The 16,920-nt window shown below is 43.3% G+C and overlaps 1 protein-coding gene across 1 annotated transcript in view; it reads left to right on the top strand.

Annotated features, from left to right (window-relative positions):
- Positions 1-16,920, top strand: part of ABCC2 (ATP binding cassette subfamily C member 2) — a 43,594-nt gene that overhangs the window by 1,704 nt on the left and 24,970 nt on the right. The window contains exons 2-10 of the mRNA XM_087725692.1: positions 1,797-1,970; positions 4,762-4,902; positions 5,890-6,024; positions 6,675-6,797; positions 7,070-7,125; positions 9,902-10,133; positions 10,345-10,523; positions 12,098-12,275; positions 13,376-13,630. Of these exons, the coding sequence (XP_087581818.1) occupies positions 1,797-1,970; positions 4,762-4,902; positions 5,890-6,024; positions 6,675-6,797; positions 7,070-7,125; positions 9,902-10,133; positions 10,345-10,523; positions 12,098-12,275; positions 13,376-13,630 (1,473 nt within the window). The remainder of the gene's footprint in view (positions 1-1,796; positions 1,971-4,761; positions 4,903-5,889; positions 6,025-6,674; positions 6,798-7,069; positions 7,126-9,901; positions 10,134-10,344; positions 10,524-12,097; positions 12,276-13,375; positions 13,631-16,920) is intronic.

Raw genomic sequence — 16,920 nt, 5'->3', positions numbered from 1 at the left:
TGAACTCAAAATTTTCATTGCTAAGGAAGACAACTGATTGATGTATATGTACCGTACATATACATTTACACACACACTTTTTATTCAGGGTTGTGAACTGCCAGGAGTTTGTTTTAACTTGGGAGGTATTATAAATCTTTGAAAGAAAGAAAATAGTTCCCAGTTTATTTTGAAGCTGTCTTTTATTTTGAATATTTTATATTTTGATTATTTTTAAGGAACATTGTACTTGGATAAAAATTATTCTCCTTAAAATAATCAAAATATAAAACGAAGTATTCTCAGAGTCACAATCTTATAAACCCTAGTAGAGATTTTGCCTTAGTTACTGATTTAGAAAACGGTTTGATAGACTTCCCCAATTCATCTTATGGAGGACTATTGCTGCTTTTGGATTGCTACTGGCTATAGCAAATGTTGCTGTCTTCTGCCATTTATATGCCATCATGCCTTTTAAGGGAAAAAAATGTCCTCCAATATTTCTCTAGGCAAGAGTGAAAACCTTGAGATGCACCCATGGTAAAGGTTTCATATACTTTTTACATTGTTTCCAGTTGGGACAAGAGGCGAAAATATCCCATGATAGATATTCACCAAGACAAAAGGAACCACTAACACACATTTACATTATAGAATTGGAAATCATAGCCATGTGTTTCAAGGCTCAGCAGTGGAAAAAATATTTATGACCCAGGAAGAAAGAGAGGGGGGAGGGAAAGAGAGGGAGAAGGGGAGAGAGAGGGGGAGAGAGAGAGAAAGAAGAGAGAAAGAGGGGGGGGGAGAAAAAGAAATATTGAACATCTGAGGGTTGATTTCCACTTTCACATCAGCACTTTTACACCATCATTGTCATCACTTTCCAGCTGCTCAAAGTTTTGTAGCTTGTCTAAGATGAAGGTAAGAGGTTGGGGCAAAACTGTCAAGTCAGCATTGTCCTTTCGGGTTCCAATACAGGTTACCAGATGAGTAAACAAATGTCCATTCTTCTTCATTACGGTTGATCATAATTTGGCTCTACTGAAAAGGCCAAATTATGTGGAATCATAAATTAAAATAGATCTGTGAATGGAGCAAACACCTTGAACTGAAATGTCTATGACTAGATTTTGATACAGTGACTTTGTGAGGTTATAACAGCACTGAAAAAAAGTGACTTATGGCTGCTTTTCATATTGATAACCATTGCAGCATCCCTATGGTCATGTGATTAAAATTGAGATGCTTGGCATCTGAGATATATTTATGGTGTTTGCAGTGTCCTGGGGTCATGTGATTGCAACCTTCTGACAAGCAAAGTGAAGTCAGGTTCACTTACAAGTGTCATTAGTTTAACTACTGCAGTGATTCACTTAATCACTAAGACACAGAAGGTTGTAAAATGGGAAAAAAACTATGTGTAGAAAAGTGCAAACTCTTTAAAAAGTGCTTTCCGATGTTACCTTCTAAAATGAACTTAATTACAATTCAGTCATACTATTGTACATATAGGACAAATGAAAGAGGATGTGAACCAGTGAAAAATAATGAAGAGATGTAGGATATCCGTGCAAGTAGTGTTTAGCTATTTGCATTGATGAGTACTGGTAGTTGTAAATCCTTGAGACATATCAAATTGTTATTGACTTATTATATGATCAGCAACATTTAAACTGCAGTAGTTGCTGTATTTATTGGCAGAGCAAAGACCTAATGGAACCTTGGGAAGAAATGTAAGAGACAGACTTTATATATTAACAATCCATTTCAAAGTGAGCCTTCAGTCTACATTTCTTTTGTTTCTTTCTTGTTATCCTCAGAATTCCTCGTTCCTGGACAACGATGATGCCGATCTACCACTTTGCTTTGAACAGACCGTTCTTGTCTGGATCCCTCTGGGCTTCCTTTGGCTCTTTGGCCCATGGAAACTTCTTCCCATGTGCAAATCTAAACTGAAGAAATCATCACTCACCAAACTGTATCTCATGAAGCAGGTGGGAGAAAAAGTCCTTTCCCAGAGGTTGTCAAATTGTAGAAGGGTACTCGACTTGAAGAGTGCCATCATCCCCTTGAAGTAGATAAGGTGTTAGAGATGTGAGAAAATTCCAGATGATCACTTAAAATGTTATCTCTCTCCTTAGCCTCATATTGTGTTCATATTATATAGCATGAAATTATTGTTCTTGTTTTAAAATATGTCCATGTTCTACATAGTTAACTGATGTACTACCCTATATGTGTGTGGATGTATGTGAAATATAGATCTAAATGTAGCTAAAAAAAGAGCAAGAACAACAAAAAATATCCAGATATGATAGATTTAGAGTTGTCCTTAAATCAGTATTCTTTGATTTGCTAATTAATGTTAAGTGTTTGTTTTTCCCAAAAGTACTAAAATGAATGTACTATTGAAATGTCTTGTTCTGTGGATGAACTTAATTTAGTTTTGTAACAATCTTGATTGTTATGGAATACAGCTACAGTTACATATTTTTGAGTGTCTTTTAAAGAAAAAACCAACGAAGGCTTAATTACATAGTGCATTAAGCAGTTGATTGCTTAGCTATGTCTGATGAAATTGCAAGCCAAAAGCAAAAGTTGCATGGGATTTTTAAAAGTTGCTGTTCCTAACAACCAATGCCATTTTTTAAAACTGAAGCCAAGGAACTGCCTTTCCAAGAATTGGCTGTATTATGCTCATAATCAACTTCAGCATTATTAAGTGCATTTCAAAGGGCAATGTTACTTTGTGTGCAGTGGTCGGTTTCTATTCTTTTTACTACCTGTTCGCTTGTGGATGCGCATGCACAGAAGCGTATGGGTGGGTGGGCGGAGCCTCCCACTGCCGCTACTACTGGTTCGCCCGATCCAGGCCGAACTGGCAGCAACCCAGCTCTGTTTGTGTGGCTTTAGAAACATTTCTTTGAGTAAAGCAACTCAAATCCTGGTCTTAAAAAGCTAAGTATGAATTCAACTAACTTCCCACATTATTATATTTCTTTTTTGCTAACATTTTTGGACCTTGTTTTAAAGAGGAAATCTTTCAGCCTGATTTCCATCCAAAATTAATATTTAACTAAACAACCCTTGACTCCCTGGATCATCATTTCAGAGACAGCTTCCTTACCAAATTCCTCAGTGTCTTCAATAATTACAGAGCTTTTAATGGGAAAAGTTCTTAAAAATTCAGAGAGATATTCAGAGATGTATCTGCTTTGAAAATAGCTTATATTGGAATGTTTTTATGACATTTTGTATTATTGCCAAATTTCAATTCCATGAGAATCATGTGTTCTGGATTTTGGATGCATTCTGTAAATTAGCAGATTTGAAGCACCTTGTTGCCCTATGGTGCACCATTTCTATAATTAAAGATTACACCCAGACATACATGACTGTTTTAATAGTATATATATAGAGATTAATTTAGCTAAGACAATATTATGGATGTTGACAAGCTTTACTTGAATGTCTACTAAACAGAAAGTTTCTGTTCGCTCTGTTTTTACATTACTACGTACATCTGGTGTGACAGTTAGTCTACCTTCCTTGTTGGAAGACCCTTCAGAGTCACTCATACTATAATCACCTCACTACTGCGATGTTCTTCTATGGAGCAGCCCTTAAAAAACAATTCAGAGGCTTCTATTGCTCCATAAGGCAGCAGTGTAGGCAGTGGTGTGACACCTCTATTTCACAGCAGAATTAGTGCAATTCAGATTCTTCTGCATCAAACGTTGCCATCTATTGGAATACAAGAAGTATACCTTCTCTGTTGTGGGAGTACCTATTCTCTGGTATGAGAATTTATATGATTCTTAGTCCCAGACCTTGGGTTAAGATATGTTAAGCCTCTTGATGGATGCATTTTTGTGGATCCCAGTTTGCTTTATTTTGTGTTGGGTTTTTATGTTTAATATATTGTGAGCTGCTCAGAATCAATTAATAAGTACACATTTACACAGTTGCTGTATTAAGCTGTTTAAGTTTTATTTTAATTATGTTTGACTACCACCTTACCTAGGCTTTGTATTATTAGTTATAATTTATAGTTGAAACAAAACAGACCGACTGACTAAAGCCTAAGTGGCTGGTTTCATACAATGTTAAGGCACAACCAGATAAAATCACATTGTAGCTTAGTTTGGTGTATAGATACACCACGTCTTATGTTAGTTTTCTCCAACCAGATCTCATGTTGACCAGCATCTCTATATATTTAATAGATAAGATTGTTGAGGATGTTAGTGAACTTACTATCATGCATCTCCAACCAACATAGATTTTTACTCCAACCAAGTTGGAGTTTTTGTGGGAGCAATTAAAGAAAGTGTTATACAGATACACTAATTAACTCTCCAGTAGTCAAGACACATTTAGATATTGCTAATAAGCCACTGGGTCATAATATACTTTTTGGATTGTACCAGATGTCCAGCTTTAGGCCCATCTAGCAGATTTTTGGCTAATCTCAGAAAAGCTATGCAGCCTAGTTAGTATTGGATTTCCTGAACTACTATGAATTCTTTGGACTGTAGGTTAGACTACAAGGTTGTTTTTTTTTTAAAAAAAACCTACAAACAGACAGTTGCCAACCATGACTGTTTTGTAGTCAGCTACTGAAACATTGTCTTAGCAAGAACCACGCTGATTTCATTGCAATCTTTAAGTTTTCCTTTATTTTGTGGTTTCTTCTCTTTGATGCATTGTAAACTTTTTGAAAATTTGTTCCTTTGAAACCTAATGGGCAGCAATGAGTAGTAATTTCTCTCTTCTTTTAAACAGGTGCTGACTTTGCTGCTCTTACTGGTGGCATTAACTGAAGTGGTTTTTACCATTGTTGAAGACTCAGGGAAGTACCCCGCCTTTAATAATGGAAGACCTGCTGTCCAGTACACAAATCCTGTACTCTATTCCATCACTTGGGTGAGAGTCTTGCCATAATTTTATTCTGTATCAGGACAAAAACATTCTTTATTTAGTTTTCTCTCCACGTTGCTGACTCCAGACTTATAAATTCAGCACCAATCTATTTCTATTATTTTAGACTAGTACTCATTAAAAGTTTTGGGAGTGGATTTTCATTAGATCAATGTTCCCCACTCATGATGGAAGTGTTGATTCAGCAGATCTAATGGGGTGAGGTTACAGGGGACTGCATTAGAGGAAAGGGCAGGAGAGAAAATTCAAAGACTTTTCCCCAAAGTATTGCATGTAAGATTCTCAACCAGCTTGTTGCGTCTGGTCATTTTCTTTTATGTTGTTTAAGAAAAAGAGACCTCTGATTTAAAACAGACATATCATGTTTCATTCAAGATGCTTCAAGATGCTACTTTTAGATAGCAATGGGTGGAAACTAATTAAGGAGATTACCAACCTAGAAATAAGGAGAAATTTCCTGACAGAACAATTAAGCAGTGGAATGGCTTGACTTCAGAAATTGTGGATGCTGCATCACTGGAGGTTTTAAAAAAGAGATTGGAGAACCACTTGTCTGAAATGGTATAGATCTCCTACTTGGGCAGGAGGTTGGACTAGAAGACCTCCAAGTCCCTTCCAATTCTGTTATTCTTTTATTTTGTCATATTTTCGTCAGTAGATAAAATAACACTTTTGGAGTTTGCCCTGAATTTAAAAGAAAACCGAGTAATGGGAACAAAGCTTTTTCCCCTATCGTGAACTTCATCAACTCTGTCCTTTGCTTAGCTCCTCTGCAATTTCTCTTAAATGCAAGTACTACTGACCTTGTCGCAATGGCGTATGTTTTGTTACCTAAGGAAGTTAATCTTCAACCTGCTCTCCATTAATAAATTCCATGTCCTCCTGATAGAGCAATTTTATGGGGCACTATTTTCTTCTGAAGGACTTAAGACAATTTAGATTATAATTTCTCTGCTTTTCTCTACACTGCAGATACTTGTTTTGCTGATCCATGATAGCTGTCGTTTCACTGTGTGCAGAGATTCGGGGGTTCTTTTCCTTTTCTTCACGTTTTCTTTAACTAGTGGTATATTTCAACTCCAGACACTTATCCGACAAGCAGTGCAGGTGAGAAGCTAAAGAGAGAGAAGGAGAAATGGGGCAATAAAGCCTTTTGGTAGCAGTTTTTCCTTTAGCCATGTTTCCACTGCAAATAAATAAAATGGCTACATTCAGTTTAGCTAACCATCTATATCAGTTGTAGCTTCTCTCACTGCTCCCACTTAATGCTGCAGGAGCAGGGGTGGGATTCAGCTGTTTCGGACCAGTTCAGGCAAACCAGTAGCTCCGATGATCAGCTGGGAGTAAATCGGTTCGCTCCGATGATCAATTGGGCTCGTCCCCCCCAACCCTGCACTTTACCTACCTATATTCTCTCAGCTGATTTGCACAGCAGAGCAGATTGCCACACCTCTGCTGTGTTACTCCCCAGAAGTAACGTGAAAGGTAAGTTTTGTTAAAACTGCACACAGTGCGCATCAGACGTGGGAGCGGGCAGACTGCGCACATGCAAAAAAACCACAATCACTGAACTGGTTGTTAAACTGGTAGGTTCCCACCACTGTACAGGGATAGAGATTTGGGGAACATAATCTGCGTGAAAAGAAACCGCACATAAGAGGGTTTTTCCAGATTCTCTAGTTACCAGGGAAGATCAAGACGATTTTATTTTTTCAGCCCTTCCACTCGTAATTCGCATTTGCTTTCCTCTCTTGCAGGGCTCCATTACAGATGTACCACGTTTCAGCTTCTTCCTTGGGTCCTATGGACTTCAACTCCTCTTATTGTCTGTTTCAGTTATTTCTGACATTGCACCTGAAATGAAGGAAGCTGCAAAGAAAGTGAGAGTCATTAGTTAAATATTTCCATTTGTAGAGTAATTTTCAGGGTAGGGAATAGTCATGGGCATTCAAGAGAAGAATGCCTGCTTTCAGACAGCTTCCCAGGAAGATAGGAATCTTTCCACCTACCAGTTCTATGGGAGCCTTAATTGCAGTTTGCAATAGCACCCACCTCATGCATTGTAGGATGGGGGTGATTGAAATTCTTGTTTGGAAGGTCATCATTTTGTTCCCTAAATGTTTAACCTTGAAATTTCTGCCTTATTTCACAGAATCCAGAGATCACAGCCTCTTTCCTGAGTTCCATCACTTACCATTGGTATAACAGGTATACATTTTACTTGGAAAAAGACAAGGGAGTGTCAACAACAAAAGGCAATGGTGTTTATGTTTTAATCCGAGATGTTGGCACTTCATGTCATTGCAATGTTACCTGTGGTTGCAGGGACAAAGGGGTGAATATGGATGTTTCCATTGATTGGCTATATTGTGATTACAGTGAAGAGCAAAGAACAATACAACTTTTCTCAAACTTCCTAGCAAACTTCCTATGGTCATGGTGGGGATGTAAATACAGAACTTTAGCAAAATGGAAGTAGGGTATAGACCAGTGGTGGGTTTCAAATTCTTTTAGAACCTCTTCTGTAGGTGTGGCCTGCTTTGTGGGAGTGGCTTGCCGGCCATGTGACCGGGTGGGAGTGGCTTGCTGGCCATGTGACCAAGTGGGAGTGGCATGGCAGTCATGTGACTGGGTGGGCATGTCCAACTTGTAAAATGTGGTGAAGCTCACTTAATAACGCTCTTGCTTAGCAACCAAAACGTTGGCTCAGAATCTCTGGCATTTGAAGTGTGCAAGTCTTTAAGCTGCCAAGTTACAAGACCTTTGCACCCCTAGCCCTTTAGAAAAAAAAACTCCCAGGGGTGTTCAAACTTGACAGCTTTAAGACTTGTGGACTTCAACTCCCAGAATTCCTCATCCAGTCAGGTTGGCTCAGGAACTCTGGCATTGAAGTGTGCAAGTCTTAAAGCTGTCAAGTTACAAGACCCTTGTACCCCTAACCCTTTAGAACCCCCCCCCAGGGATGTTCAAACTTGACAGCTTTAAGACTTTAAGGTTTAGATAGGACTCTGAGAGGCGGGCGGGGTGATTGGTGAGCCAGCGTGCAAGCGTGGTGCGGATGGGCGGAGGAGGGAGCTGGAACCAGTTCTAAATGACACAGTAGATTTGTGGAACCTGTTTTATAGAAGAGGTTAGAACTGGCAGGAACCCACCCCTGGTGTAGGTTAGGTTAGGTTAGGTTAAGTTTATTTATAGGCCGCCCTTTTCCCTGAGGGGACTCAGGGCGGCTTACAACTTATATAGGAAGGGGAAACATACAAAGACATATAGGACAATACATAATTAAAAGAGTAACGCAACATTCATTCAGCATTCGGGCGGGGATGGAATATAATCTTTAACCCCAGGCCTGACGGGATAGCCAGGTCTTGAGGGCTGTGCGGAAGGTCTGGAGGGTGGTGAGGGTACGAATCTCCACGGGGAGATCGTTCCAAAGGGTCGGAGCTGCTACTGAAAAGGCTCTCCTCTGCGTAGTTGCCAGTCGACACTGACTGGCAGATGGAACTCGGAGGAGGCCCAATCTATGCGATCTAATGGGTCGTGAGGAGGTAATTGGCAGGAGGCGGTCTCTCAAGTACCTAGATCCACTACCATGAAGGGCTTTGTAGGTGGTAAGTAACACCTTGAAGCGCACCCGGAGATCAACAGGTAGCCAGCGCAGCTCGCGGAGGATAGGTGTTATGTGGGCGAACCGAGGTGCACCCACAATCACTCGCGCAGCCGCATTCTGGACTAGCTGAAGTCGCCGGATGCTCTTCAAGGGCAGCCCCATGTAGAGCACATTGCAGTATTCCAGCCTAGTGGTCACAAGGGCCCGAGTGACTGTTGTGAGAGCCTCCCGGTTCAGGTAGGGTCGCAACTGGCGCACCAGGCGAACCTGGGCAAATGCCCCCCTGGTCACAGCCGACAGGTGGTAATCAAAAGTCAGCTGTGGATCCAGAGGACTCCCAAGTTGCGAACCCTGTCTGAGGGGTGTAATATTTGACCCCCCAGCCTGAGTGATGGAACACTGGCCAAATTATTGGGAGGAAAACACAACAGCCACTCGGTCTTTTCCGGGTTGAGTACAAGCTTGTTAGCCCTCATCCAGTCTCTAACGGCTTCCAGACCCCGGTTCATCACGTCCACCGCTTCATTGAGTTGGTATGGGGCGGACAGATACAACTGCGTATCGTACGCGTATTGGTGATATCTTATCCCATGCCTCCGAATGATCTCGCCCAGCGGTTTCATGTAGATGTTAAATAGTAGGGGGGACAGGACCAACCCCTGCGGCACCCCATATGTTAGGGGCCTAGGGGTCGATCTCTGCCCCCCGACCAACACCGACTGCGACCTGTCCGAGAGGTAGGAGGAGAACCACTGCAAAACAGTGCCACCCACTCCCACCTCCCACAGTCGTCGCAGAAGGATACCATGGTCGATGGTATCGAAAGCCGCCGAGAGGTCAAGGAGAACTAAGATGGAGGCGTGGCCTCCATCCCTGGCTCTCCAGAGATCATCGGTCAATGCGACCAAAGCGGTTTCTGTGCTGTAACCAGGTCTGAAGCTGGACTGGAATGGGTCTAGGTAGCTGGTTTCCTCCAAGGACCGCTGAAGCTGGGAGGCCACCACCTTCTCAACAACCTTCCCAACAAAGGGAAGGTTGGAGACTGGACGGTAGTTGTTAAGGACGGCTGGATCCAGAGATGGTTTCTTCAGGAGGAGTCTCACCACCGCCGCTTTGAGTGCGGCAGGGAAGTGCCCCTCCCGAAGAGAGGCGGTAATAACTGCCTGGATCCAGCCCCGTGGCACCTCTCCGCTGTTGGCAACCAGCCAGGAGGGGCACGGGTCCAGTACACAAGTGGAGGCACTCACAGCTCTCATGGCCTTAGACTCTTATTATTGCTATTATCATTTGTGCCTCACATTTCATTGCTAAAGCTACATAGAGTAAGCAGGATGTCTGGCTTTCACACATTGATGGAATTTGTTATACTTTCAGTATGTTGGTAAAGGGATATCGGACACCATTAGAGAATGAAGACCTCTGGGATTTGAGGGATTCGGAGAAGACACAGCACGTTTTTTGCACATTTGAGAAGAGAATGAAAGCTGGGGTCAGAAAGGCTCAACGAAAACTAGAGATTTGGCATCGGAAGAGGAAACAGCGTTTGGCAGGCACTGATCTCACAAATGGCTTGAGCAAGGCCCAGAGTCAAGATGCATTAGTTCTGGTAAATATCACTACTTTGTGGAAGTCTTACAGTTTATTTCTGAAAAAACGGCAATGATGGAAATGGGAGAAATTTAGTACAGGAAATTTCCCTCTATCTGCTGTATCCCAGTGTTGGAGCACCTGGTGATAGTAAGATTCTTATCATAGGTGGTCTGACTGGAGGACTGAGATAAGCAGATGCTTGATAACAAATTTTGCTTTGAACTTAGGAAGAGAAGGAGAAAAAGACCAAGAAAATGGCGATTGCTGGAGAACAGTCCAAAAATTACCATGCTAAAAACTGGTTAATTGTTGCTTTGTTTCAAAGTTGTGCTGGAAAGCTTCTGAAATCTGTGGCGCTGAAGTTGGTACATGATTTTCTGGTGTTTGCGAATCCACAACTGCTGAAGTAAGTCCTTATTTTAAGTTTTATTTTAAGCCTCACTGATCTGATGGATGAATGGAGACAGAAAAAAACCAACAACCCCAAAACACTGGAATGGCAGCTAACAAAATTTATGGTGTAAGATTATGTCAAATTTTGCTCAAAATATTAGATAAAATTAGAAAATAACAAATGTTTTAAATATTTCCATAATTTTTGACACAAATCTTTTTGCTATTGCTGTTTTGCAGGCTCCTATCTGGGTTGGTCACTAGAAGTGATCACACATTCTGATTGAGAGAGAAGTTCTCTGAGGGCTCCAGCATGAGTCTGAAATCTTGGAAGGCTAAACTTCTGATCCCAGTGACCGATACAGATAGGATCCTGCAACATTATCCTGGGACATGTATATTTTGCCTTCATTCATGGTGCTGTTTTATTTCTATTATCAAATTCACTAGACAGAGACTAAATGCTATTCTGCAATGTTTCTTCTGTTTTTTTCAGTATTTTTGCTCTCTACATTTTGCTATCATATGTAATATGCTGTCCAGCTCTTTCTAATACTATTCCAAGCCACCAAATTCAGATCCAATGTTCTCTTTCCAGCTATGAACTGTCATGGATGCATCATAATCATATCTTAAATTGTTCTGACAGTAGGTAGAAAGGAGGAGGCAATCAGGAACTCTTAAGTCTATTTTTCAATATCCTCAGAGTCCTCCATTTGTTGCTGAAAACCTATTAGAACAATTTCCCTTCCCTTGAGGTAGAGAACACATGAAAATAGATGTACTATAGGTATAAAAAGGAAATAAAACAAAGCTCGATCCAGCAGTTAGCCCTTCTCAATGTATATTATGGCTTCAATCCATTTTACAGTCTTTATCACCACCACCCCAATTAACTGCAGATTTCACTGATTAAAAGTGTCATTGCCAGTTATAAATCTTAAAATAAGCTTGCAAAATAAATATCTCATTCCCGATTTCTGCTTTAAAATTGTTAGGATAGTTTTATAAGTGACCATATCAAAGCATATATCATATGTATGACTAGGACCTGAAAACATATTTGTCCCAGTTTAACAATGCAGCTGCAATCTCACTTAATTTTTGTAGGGTATGTTATAGGTAAGCAGCCCAAGATCACAGGGCTCCTTGTGACCCCTGCCAGTGTGACTCACTCACCCACCAACATGAAGGTATGGTCTCAGTCACTGTAAAAGGTTGGTCTACTTTATTACCCAAGACCATATTCCCAGAAGAAATTAATCTGGCTCCAATGTGATTCTCAGCATTACTAGCTTAATCTTTACACTATATTTGTTCATTTGTAAAGAGGTCCCTCTGAGCTTAATGGAGCTTATTTCTGAATTACATAGTGCAGAACCACAGATGGTGGAGTCTTGTGGGCCATTTAATCCCAAATATTCCTGGGTGCAGTTTTACATGGAATATTCATTGCACAAACTTGATTGAGGAGTCCATGAGGGACAAAGCTGGTATAGATAGAGTCAGCAGGATGTATTCTTGGTATATGGTCTCTAAAAGTCTATATGGCATTTGGGGTGATGTACAGGTTATCTTTTCTTATAGGATGATAATCAACTTTGTGTCTGATCCAAAGGCCTACCTTTGGCAGGGCATTGTGTTTGCAGTGCTGCTCTTTGTGACTGCTTTGGTGCAGTCTCTCTGCTTACAGCAGTATTTCCAGCTCTGTTTTGAAGTTGGAATGAATTTACGTACTTCCCTTCTGGCTGCCATCTACAAAAAGGTCAGTTAGCTCTTGAATTGGTGGTAGTGGGTGATTTTCCTAATGCTGGGCAATCTGTGCTAATTTGATGCTTTCTTCTTATAGGGTCTGTGCGTAAAAGTTGGGCTTGTTAAGCATTGCTGTAGATCTGATGCTTCTGGATCTTTGTATTGATTTATCCATACATACACACACACACACACACACACACACACACACACACACACATATATATATATATATATATATATGTATGTATGTATGTATGTATGTATGTATATGTATGTATATGTATGTATATGTATGTATATGTATATGTGTGTGTATATATATATGTATAGTATATGTATATGTATATGTGTGTGTGTGTGTGTGTGTGTGTGTGTGTGTATATTAACCATTAGCTTTTGTTAGCCTCTGCTAACATCGTCAGAGTGTAAAAAGAGGTGTGGGAGGGAGCTGGAGAGAATGCCATTAAAGTAACATCGGATAGCTCAGCATTATTCCCTGGGTATGAGCAGCCCAAACTGTGTTCGATAGGGGAGGAAGGAACAGGCACTAAGCCTCCATCGATCAACATGTCAGAAGTAAAAACAACAGAGCTAATTACAGGTGGGAGGCGGGTAGATGGGCCTATCAAGCACGCAATGGCCAAATTGATCAGTGATGTATAAAGACAAAGATCTCTTCAATGATAGTTTTTACACTCTGATGATGTTAGCAGAGGCTAGCGAAAGCTAAGCGGATAATATATTTTAAATTCCGGAGATCACGATGTCTGTCTTTTCTTTTATAACTACACCTGGAACTTGTATTTTTAGGTTAGTTCCCAATACATACATAATATCCCGGTGCGCACGCACGCACACACACGCACACACACACTGTGTGTGTATGTGTGTGTTGCTCCTAACTAATATATTAGAATGGTCTTCCCCAACCTTGTAACCTTCAAATATTTTATGATTCAATCTCTGCATTCCTAGCTCTCCTGGCCAGTGACTTGTTTGGTTAAGGAAAATTGGGGTTTTGATCAAAGCAATTTAAAGAGCATCGGGATGCAGATTAATGCATTTGAACAATATTCTGTTTCAAAACCTCAAAATCGATTCTGTTCTCAGGCACTTACAATCTCCAATGTTGCACGGAAGGAATCAACAGTAGGCGAGACAGTGAATCTGATGTCAGTAGATGCCCAGCGCTTCATGGATTTCACACTTTATATGCATCAGCTGTGGTCCTCTCCACTGCAGATTATTATATCGCTTGTCTTTCTGTGGACTGAGCTGGGACCCTCAGTGCTTGCTGGGATTGCTGTGATGGTGCTACTTATCCCTTTAAATGCTGTGCTGGTTAATAAGTCCAGGAATATTCAAGTAAGTACAGGTCTTTTTCCCCCAATACTGTCATGATGGGTCCAGCATAATTAGAATTTGCTGAAGGCCCACATTTCACCAAGAGCCCATTTGAGAAATGCCTCTCAAGGAAGTTCTTCCTTTTTACCCCTGTACTTAGCTTAGTCAGCTTTCTGGCTCAAAAAACAATGCTAGTCTGATGGAGGAACAGTAAATGAAGATGCTTACCTGTTCCTTGGCTTTCCTTCTGGTTGCACAGAAGGAAAATAAGAAAATAAATAGTGAACCTGGCAGCCCGTGCTGATAAGAGGAGATAAGTTATTTATTTGTTTGTTTGTTTGTCTGTTTATTTATTTATCAAACAAGTTTATACAGTGACAACTCACATATAGGTAACTTTGGATGCGCGAGGGAACATGGCTGCCAAGTCTGCCGCTCTGGCGTCCCTATAGGAAAAACAGCAAATAAGGGAGAATTTGGCTTCAGAGATTGAGTTGGAGAGAGGCCAGGGTATGATTAAACTCCTCCGGGGCTTGATGCTGGCAACAGCCTGGAGTGATATTACTCTCGAAGGCTGCTGTGTGAGGAAGACGCCGCCGCTGCCCGGAGGAGGAGGAGCCACCCGGGAGCTGCTCGGAAACGCCGCGACTCAGCTGGCGATTCAGCTAGCTTCGGAAGGCACTTTTCAGCTGGCTTCGGAAGGCATTTTAGAACGTTCGGAGCGTTTGGAGCGCCTGGAGGTGTCTGGAGACCAGGGTACGAACGATTCTTTTTGGGGGCCCGACGCTGGCAGCCGATTAGAGCGGACTGGCAGCGGACTAGAGACCTAGCTGGTCGGAGAGAGCCCGACCCCCCCCCATCTAGTAACTGGCTGGGAGACCTTCACCTCCCCCCCTCTTTTTTGCTATCTATTGCCGTGATTGTCGTGGTGCCTTTGCTGCTGAGACCGTTTGAAGACGCTGAAGACGCTGCGGCCCAGCTTTGGTGGACATCGTGGCTTGGCTGTGGGGGGGGTTGTGTGTGTGTCTCCTCGCGACCATCACTGGGCCTGGAGTTTATGGGGATTGTGGCTGTTGTGGGGCTGTTGTCGGCTTGTTGGACCTTGTTTGTCGCTACGATTGGGAGAACGCTGTGGAGAACTCTGTGGCTGAGTTCTTGGAGGACATCGTCCCTGCGTGGCTTGGGAGTCTTTGACTTAGCCATGATTACCATCTTTATTATTCATCTTTACTGTCCACCTGAATTGGCTCCCCCAATTATGTTTCATCTCGATAGACTTAGCTCACCGGACTTTTCAGCTCTGCATTCCTTCCCCCAGACTGCATTTATTATCGGGGCTCTCAACGCCTGTTACTATCTTAAAGACTTTAGCCTTTGTAACACCTCCCCCTGGACCTGGACCATACACTTTCCTGTTGCTAGACTCTCCACTAGACTTATAGAGGAGGAGGCAAGATTCAAGATCTCTTATATAACCTTTACGAACTCGCGCAACTGCACAATTTTAATTGGTATGGTGAGTGTATGGGTTTGCTTGTGATTGAACGAATGGCCCACTTTTATTACTCCATTATATTGTATTTTATGTGTTTTTAACTATTACGTGGGGACTGTCTGTGTGAATAAATGAGTGTGTTTGATTCGGAGGACCTGCCGGGGTATGCGGGGGTCACTGGGGTGGTTGGGGGGACTATGGCCACGGGAGAGGGTCGGAGCATTGCGGTCATAACAGGGAGAGGCAGATATGGCGGGGACTTTAGGGCTGGCCATTACCGGGGAAGGAGGGCTTGCTACATCACAGAGATCCCTCCTTCCGGCCCTATGAGTCCCACTCCAAGGTCAGATGGCGCGAGTAATCGGGACCCTGGTCTCAGGCTGCTGTCGCTAAATGCCAGGTCTGTTGTTCACAAGGCTCCCCTCGTCCGGGACTTACTTTTAGACGAGAGGGCAGACCTGGCATGTATTACTGAGACATGGCTGGGCACGGAGGGAGGAGTCCCCCTCGTAGAGATGTGCCCAGATGGATTTCAGGTGCTTCATCAGCCGAGAGCCCAGGGAAGGGGTGGCGGTGTGGCTATTGTTGTCCGGGAGTCTTTAGCACCTCGTAGGATCCCTGCTCCAGAGCTTGTCGGGTGTGAGTCCCTGCTGGTGAAGTTGGACCTCAAGGGTCAAGTGGGCTTGCTGTTAACGTACCTGCCTCCCAACTGCGTTGCAGCAGCCCTCCCCTCGCTCCTTGAGTCGGTAGCCGAGCTAGCAATTGAGTTCCCTAGGCTCATGGTTCTGGGGGACTTCAATTTGCCTTCGCTCGGTGAACACTCTGATGGAGCGCAGGAGTTCATGGCCTCCATGACAGCCATGGGCTTGACCCAGGTAATCCGAGGCCCAACCCACTCAGCAGGTCACACACTCGACCTCGTATTCCTCTCGGAGCAGTGGATTTGTGATCTTGGTCTGAGGGGTAATGAGATCATACCCCTGTCGTGGTCAGACCACTGCCTACTGAGGCTAGACTTCCGGAGGCCAAACCCCCACCGTAGGGAGGAGGAACCGACCAGGTGGTTCCACCCCAGGCGACTTATGGACCCTTTAAGGTTCCAGACGGAGCTTGGGGTTATTCCTGATACTCTCGCCCACAGTTCGGCGGAGACTCTTGTTGCTGCCTGGCACTCGGCAGCATCAGAGTCCCTTGACCGGATTGCGCCACTACGGCCCCTCCGGGTCGGCGGATCCCGGAGGCCTCCTTGGTTCACCGAGGAGCTCCGGGAGATGAAGCGCCGGAGGAGACGCCGAGAGCACTTGTGGAGGTCCGATAGGTCCGAATCGAACCGAGCACTTCTGACAGCATGCACCAAGGAATACATCCGGGCATTAAGGACAACTAAAAGAACACACATTGCCACCTTGGTTGCGTCCGCTGAGTCCCGCCCATCCGCCTTGTTTAGGATAACCCGCTCCCTCCTAAATAGGAGGGAGGCAGGGGACCCCTTACAGGGTAAGGCTGAGGAGTATGTCCAGTTCTTGGCGGACAAAGTTGCTTGGTTTCGGTCGGACTTGGACTCCACCCCCGCAGATCCAGCCGAGACACAAGGGGATAACTTGGCAGACCATCTCTGGGTTGAGTTTCAGGATATTGCCTCCGGGGATGTGGACAAGGCTATGCGAGCTGTGAGCGCTTCCACCTGTATACTGGACCCGTGTCCCTCCTGGCTGGTTGCCAACAGCAGTGAGGTGACACGAGGCTGGATCCAGGCAGTCGTTACCGCCTCCCTTCGGGAGGGGCACTTCCCCGCTGCACTTAAAGCGGCGGTGGT

Source organism: Thamnophis sirtalis, unplaced genomic scaffold (genome assembly GCF_051295495.1).
Source record: "Thamnophis sirtalis isolate CommonGarterSnake01/CBP01778 unplaced genomic scaffold, rThaSir2_p1.2 scaffold_11, whole genome shotgun sequence".
NCBI classification, from domain to species: Eukaryota; Metazoa; Chordata; class Lepidosauria; order Squamata; family Natricidae; genus Thamnophis; species Thamnophis sirtalis.
This window is presented reverse-complemented; position numbering and strand designations above follow the sequence as displayed.